This window comes from Habropoda laboriosa, unplaced genomic scaffold, assembly GCF_001263275.1.
Source record: "Habropoda laboriosa isolate 0110345459 unplaced genomic scaffold, ASM126327v1 scaffold387, whole genome shotgun sequence".
Lineage (NCBI taxonomy): Eukaryota > Metazoa > Arthropoda > Insecta > Hymenoptera > Apidae > Habropoda > Habropoda laboriosa.
Window position 1 is genome coordinate 622,986 of NW_017100510.1, and position 7,640 is coordinate 630,625.

The window sequence follows — 7,640 nt, forward strand, 5'->3', positions numbered from 1 at the left end:
TTTATGCCCTCAATTTCCGCGGACACACAAAAGCAACAGCAATACGAGCCTCGAGCACACTTCCAATAATTCTTCCCCGCCTAACGAAGGAAAAACCTTAGCGAAGAAATAACATTATAAAGCGTGGGTCGTTCGAATTAATATTCCTCGTCCAACGACGATTATATTTTGCCCCGCGTTTAATCGTGTCGCGGGGTCCCTGTTATTACTCGGCCGTTGAAAAATCGCAACTGGAATCGTTTTAATTTCGTGACAAAAGGGAGAAGATTTACGACTTAATCGTCGATGAATGGCGCACCAAACGCTTCGCTTGGCATTTCAAGCCGCGTGTTCGCGTGTCTGATGCATTAATTATGCAACCCCGTGGCCGGTTAATCGCGAAAACCGCTCGCGAAGCGTTCGACAGACCGTTTATCGCGTTCCTCCGCTTCGATGCCTCCCTGTGTTTCTCTTTTCCTGCTGTTTCACGTGGGATTTATTTCACTCCGAGTGGAAAATTCATCTGTGCATAATGGGCGGTTGAAATTTTGCTTTACTTAGTACTTGCGCGATTATGAAAATCGGCCCAGTGAAGGAATCTAGGAAAATTTAATGTACCACTTATTTTTCAACATTTTGAAGTATTTAACGTTTACTTTATTTTCAGTATTTTTAAATATTTAGTATTTATCTTATTTTTGATATTTTTAAATATTTAATAGTATTTCAATTTTAAATAATTATTCACGCTAGAATAGTAAACAAATTGAACTTTTGGGAATTTAGACAGTCTTTGAAATTTTTAACTCTAGATTTTTTCAAAGTTAAATTTTGAATTCTAGATTTGTAACCTCTTCGAACTTAATTACTCTGAAATTTGCAATGTTTAAATTACCCAGTAGGGAAAAATGAAGGGAAATATTTCCCTAAAAAATTTCTTTATTATTCCATTATTTATTTCCTTGAAGTTTTAAGAGATCCAGAATAATTTTATTCAAATAGATGTTAAAAATCAGAAACTCAACTATTCGAAATTATTCGAGCAATTAAAACATACCAAGAGTCGAGCAACTCCATCTACAATTCCTCCTTAATCGAACGTTTCTTAAAAGTGGAAGATTTCTATTACAACACGCGGAAATCAACGAGCAGGTCGTAAATTAATCGCGATATATCGCCAGCCCCGCGAATTACCAGATATTCAAACCGGCCTCGTTCCCTCGACATCGTAGATTTATACAACCATTAAGCGTCCACGCGAAATAATAACGCGTTAAAATTACCGTGAAACCGCTTGGAACCTCTGATCCCCGGTATTTTCCACTCGTTATCACCAGCAATTAACCAGCAATTATTATCGTCGATATTATTTTAAAATTCACCTCGGATGTAAATTGATCATCGTTCACGAAAATATTCTCCTATCGTTTTTATTTGTATTTTTATATGTTCTTTTCGCTTGGTTTTTTCGTAACGTGTCTTATCGTTGCACGCTCGAACAGATTTACGACGGTATATTGTTGTTTTTTTTTTTTGTTTCGTGTTTCGCGTTTGTAACACAACGAGTAAATTTAAACGGTTACGTGTTACGCGAAACACGCAATGAATATTCGTCGCGAAAGCTCATTAACCGATTTAAATAACTGACTGGCTTTTGGTAAAAAGCCGATCGATTTGTTGATTCGAGTCGCGTTTCTGGGTTCGTTGGTGTTTGTGTGGAGTGATTTTTAGGTGATTTAAAGGGATTGTATATGTTGGGTGTGTTTTATTTCTTGGGAATGGGTTGAGAATTTTTATTTTGGGATTGAGTGGGAATTTTTGGGAATTTAAAACTTCTTGAGAGTAGGAGACTAAAGATTATCGTTCGAATAACTGAAAAATTGTGAAATTAAAGTATTTTATTTCTTAGGAGGGGCTTGAAAATTTTTATTTTGGGATTCTGAAAGAATTTTTAATTTTTTGAGAGTGGGAGACTAAAGATTATCGTTCGAATAACTGAAAAATTGTGAAATTGAAGTATTTTCTTTCTCAGGAAGGGCTCGAAAATGAAAATTTCGAAATTCTGGAGAAATTCAGAGAATTCTCAATTTTTTAAGAATCGGAGGTCAAAGATTATCGATTGAATAATTGAAAAATTGTGAAATTGAAGTATTTTCTTTCTCAGGAAGGGCTCGAAAATTTTAATTTTGAAATTCTGGGGGAATTCAGAGAATTCTCAATTTTTAAAGAATCGAAAGAGACTACCATTCAAATAATTGAAAAATTGTGAAATCACGAAGTATTGAAAATCTTAACTTGGAAATTCCGCGAGAATTTTCAATTTTTAAAGAATCGAAGACCAAAGACTACTCTTCAAATAATACAAAAATTACGAAATCACAAACCAAGGCGAATCAGCAAAACTCGCATTTACATATAAAATTAAATTAAAGGTTCTTCGAAGCCAAAATTTTCAGAAGACAGTCCCCTTTAATTCCGTCTTCCCGCGTTCCAATTACCTCATTTCCCCCGGGGAAAACTTTTCGTCAACGTCGCCTTTGACTCTTTTCCCGAAACTTTTTAACGACACAAAACGTAACAAATTCCTCGCCACAGTGGAAAAGCAAAATAACCCAGCTTAAATTGTTCGACGAAATAGCGTCGAACAACGATTGTTGTCCTCCCCCATCCCTCGTTCCAGTATCGGGGCAATTTCATTACAATATTCCGGATAATAAATGGGAGAAGCGACAGAAGTTCACCGCAACGGCGATATTACAGGACACACGTATCGCGGCCGAACGAAATAAATTTTAGGCACGGAGCTCGAAAAGTGAGGCTCGAAGTTTCTCTCTCCGGCCATTTATCAACGTTTTCGAGCCCGGGCATTTCGCAAAATTGCAAAGTAATGTATTCCACAGCGAAGTAACGGCATCTGGTGTAATGCAATTTGTTAAAGAGGGGGCGTAGAGAGAGAGGAGGAGGAGGAGAGGTGTCAGCGTAGCTCGATGTTAATCAATTTTCTGGCGGAAATTTTCGGTCGGGTATAAAATAACGACGATAATTTTCCACTCTTTCAACGGGCCCGCCATTTTACTGTTAATTATGGAAATAAACTGGCTTTATTTCCCCTTTCAACTTTGAGAATGCGTCGAAGAAGAAATGCGGTTAAATTTGTGTATTTTTTTTCTTTTTTTTTTTTTTTTTTTGTTACAATTTCATTTCAATGTACAAACTTTGCTGGGTTAGTTAGAGGCAATTTTTTTGGCGTAATTATTGTTTTTAGGGTGTTTATGGTTGGATTACTTTTTTTTGTTTTTTTGTGGATGTTTTAGGAGGGAATTGAATGGAATGTTTGAATATGCGAAATTTAAAGTAGAATTTTGGAGTGAAATTTAAATTGGTATTTGAATATTTCGGATCGACGCTTTTTCCATGAAATGTGAATCGGGGTTGGTGGAAATTAGCCTGTTTTGGGAGTGTCAATTTAGATTTTTATTTAAATGAAGCACTATTGAACACAAAAAAAGTAAGAATTATAACTCGAAAACTGCTCAGAAATTTTTTTATATTTATAATATTTAGAAATGATATTTAAAATTTTGGACTTAGCGAAATTTGATAGAACCATATTTTTCAGATACTGTACTGTCAATTTATGCAGAAGAAAATAGATTTTGTAACACTTAACCCAGTTATCTATGAAAACTTCTACGAAAATTCGTTAATTTCCTTCTTCCACTTGTTTTTCCAGCCAAGGAGGATGCTCTGGTGCAAGCAGCAATTAAAGGCATTCCGCAAGAGGCCGCGAAGCGTGGAGTGTTCCCAGAGGATGTCCTTCGCGCGAGGTTCATCAAGGTAAGTTCACGTTGACCAATTTAACCCTTTCCTTACTAAAGCTGACGCTATAGTCGCCCTTCAAAATTTCGAGCGCAGCCTATCTTCATATCTCCAAGATAACTACTTACTTTTATCGAATTGTCTCATTTTATTGCCTTAAAAACTCTGAAAATAACGGTATTACAATATCTACCAGTCAAAAAAGGGTTAAAAAATTCTCTATAGTCATCCATAAAAATTTCGAGGACAGCCTATCTTCATATCTCCAGTATAGCCCACTTATTCTCATCGAATTGTCTCGTTTTACTGTCTCAAAAACTCTGAAAATAACAATATTACGATATTTAACTGTAAAAGGGTTAAGAAAAAATTCGCAATCTTTTCAAAAATGTCAAACGTCACACAAGTTCGAAGAAATCTTCGTCACCCAGCAATCTTCCAGCACACTTTGCTCGACGCTTCCTTATAGCTCCTCGATGTTCCATTAACTTTCCTCCCATTTCCACTTCTCTCTCTCTCTCTCTCTCTCTCTTTTGTCTACTATCGAATTCTATCTGCGTTTCGTTCGGAATCGAGGGGGAAAATTGAATTCGCGAAGGAAATTTCTCTTTATTTCGAGGAATTTTTGGGACGGTGTCTGGTTGGTCCTCGGACAGTAAAGTTTATAGGGTGGGATGCTTTTTTTCGAAGGGCGGGAAAAATTTACGAGGTGGAAACTTGGGTTTTTCAGGTGGAAGAGGTGGCGAGACGGCTGGCCATGGTGCCTGCAGAAGGCGCCGCGTTGCCGGTCTATATTCTCAGCTATCTCCAGAGCTACTTGATGATCAAGAACGCCAATCCTATCTCGCAGGGTGAGATCGAGGACATGCCCATCGACGTGCAGTCCCTTAACACGTACGACATACTTAGCCGAGCTAGGTGAGTGTTATTTTACTGTCGATTGTCTTCGCTATTTCGGAATATTGCGTCTTTCGGTGGATTTTTAAGTGGATTTCTGAAATTTGTGGTAATTTCGACTGAGTGTTTTTTTTTTTTATCGAGACGAATATTTCGTAATTTCAATCATTAATGGCTTTCGTAGGCACATGAAAAAATTTTTGGAATTTAATTTCGGGGTATTTTGTTAATCAGTACTCAAATTTATCCCGTCACTGTTCAGGGTCTCATTTCTGAAATTTACGATACTTTGGACTGTGTGCTTTTTTATTGAGACGAATATTTGGTAATTTTAATCTTTAGGGGATCTGGTGCCTACATGAAAGAAATTAAAAAAAATTAATTTGGGGATCCTTTGCAATTAATGCATGAACGATGGTAATAGCCAGTACTCAGATTGTATCTTCTCACTGCTCAGTATCTCATACTTGATTTCTAATTGACTCTCTGAAATTTATAATACTTTGAAATACATATTTTTTAATTCAGGTGAATATTTGATCATTTTAATCATTAATCACGCAGCAAATATTTTAGAATTTAATTTCGGGATACTTTGCAGTTAATGCATCGGTGATGTAATAGTCAATTGACTATCGGAAATTTGTAATACTTGGAAACGTCTATTTTCCACTTAAGATGAATATTTCAAAAATTTGTCATTTTAATCAAAAATCGTAGAATTTCATTCCGGCCATACTTCGCAAGTTAACGCATCAACGATACAACAGTCACCGTTCAGATCGATCGGCAAACACTCTCCTTTCGAGTCGCCGATTAATTTATCTCATTACTTATGCACGCGTCTCTATTATCAATCATACCGCACAAACATGATCAGAGAACGCGTCGTTCACGATGCGTGTCGAATGTGATTGGCAAAAAGGGGGTCGCGTTCTGTTAATTAGGGAGAGTGCAAGTGGTATATTAGGGAACGAGGAGCACAGGCCATAAGAGGATTTTAATTTTCCGGCTGGTGTTCGACTTCACGCCGCCTCGTTTATCGACGACACGCCGTTGTTGTTGTTGCTTGTTGTTTCTTACGGCTCGCCGCGGGATTTGATGATGGTATTGTCGTTCGTTCTTTGTTCGCCGACACGTTCCTGGCTTTGTTGAAATGTGGCAATCGATGACTGAATGCAAACTACCTTTCGCTCTGTCTCTATTCGTTGTATTTCTTTTCTTTGTCACAGGTACACTCGTTTTATTATTCCATTTTTTTTCTGAATAAAATTTACTTTAATTTAATTTAGCGAATGTAATTTTTAGTTTGCTTGGATGACAGATAAACGAGGAGGATTTAATTTCTTACCTTATAATTTTAATTTAATGTTAAAACTGCTTCTGTAAGTAGTATAGACGTATGCATGGTCAGGCGCAACTTGCGTATATGACTGATCTGTACTACTTAGAGATTACGTTTACACTGTGTTGTACTGTATTTTTGTGTAATTGTATTTTTGAATAATTTCAGCGTGTGTGACCATTTGAAAACGAGATTTCAGTGTCAGAAGGAAAAAGAAACTTTGAAAATTATGCAAAATGCATTACGAAAAATTTTTAAACCCTTTTTCTAACGAGTCACACGTGGCATAAATTATGGTCAAGATGAAAGAAGAGATGTATAATGAATTTGCATTTTAACTTCAACTTGAGCTTGAATTTAAATGTAACAGTTACCTAATTTGATTTTACGATTGATTTGAGTGGAATTTTTTGAACTTTTAAATTTCCCTAAATTCGATTTTAAAAAAGTTACTCATAAAGTAAATTTGGGGTTAAAAAATTTCTAAAATATTCAGAGATCAACGAATTCTTTCTTTGTAATATTCGAAATTAAGAAATTTCTAAACGTAATAAAATCTAGAAATGAGAAAATTAAGAAATTTTCCTTCTCACCAATTTCACCACTAAAAAGTGACGCTTTTTGAAAAACTCTAGTCGTTTCACATTAATTGCGCCACGAATCTACCGCCGCTTTTCCCGGAATTCGTTCATTTCCAAATAGTCGAAGCGTTATCTCTTTGTACGAGCGGTTTTTTGCCGCGCGACGAATCCGCCTTGGTCACGATATCAGCATTAAGGCTCTTTTGCAACGTCACACCGCGTTGCAACATTAACTGCATGTAAAAGGGGAGAGTAAATTAGAGCCGGTGTAACGATACGCCGGTATTCAAGCGACGGCCGCTTTCTCGAGATAATTTTTAACTTATCAGCGTCGAAACGCTGTAAGTCGTAAGTAACGGTGAAACGTGAAGCGAAAGATAACCTCGCGACGTAGCCTCGGCATTTTTCGTAGTTTTTTCGAAGCGAAGAAAAATTGTTCGCAGAATATTTACATGGTAATGTTAGTTTACATTTGTTCGTTCTTTTATTGTTCGTGAATTTTGGAAATGCATAGTCATTATGTTAAGTAGGAGACATTTTAACGCACCGTGAATTCTATCTCCGAGACAATTTGCGAAGGAGGAAACGTTTGAGAAAATACTTTTTTGTAAATTATATTTCATAAGATTTTAGATGAATTTTATTTGAACATTTGTATAGAAACAATTTAGGTTCTGACACCTGCTTTTCAATTTTATTGAATAACGATGTTTGTAGTTTTATTTGTAGAAATTTCTGAAATGAATGAAATGTTTGTAAAATCTTAGAAAACCCATAATTTGTGAAGGTTGAATTTTTAACATTCTGCAGTTAAACCTCACACGTTTGCTATTAATTTTACACACATTTTTACATAAGTTTCTCCACGATACTTTGTAAAACGTACCACTCTAAATTTTCAAAATTTCAAACATTTTCCACTCAAAATAGCCTCTTTTCTGAATCTACCTCATCAACAAAGAAAAAGTGAATTTCTATTTCTAAATATTAGATAAATTTTCCCACAATATTTTACAAAA

At 36.0% G+C, this 7,640-nt stretch overlaps 1 protein-coding gene across 1 annotated transcript in view; it reads left to right on the forward strand.

Moving 5' to 3' along the window:
- The window catches only part of LOC108576319 (MICOS complex subunit Mic60), a 65,570-nt gene that overhangs the window by 42,825 nt on the left and 15,105 nt on the right, over positions 1 to 7,640 (forward strand). Inside the window, exons 12-13 of the mRNA XM_017939281.1 lie at positions 3,713 to 3,816; positions 4,529 to 4,716. Of these exons, the coding sequence (XP_017794770.1) occupies positions 3,713 to 3,816; positions 4,529 to 4,716 (292 nt within the window). The remainder of the gene's footprint in view (positions 1 to 3,712; positions 3,817 to 4,528; positions 4,717 to 7,640) is intronic.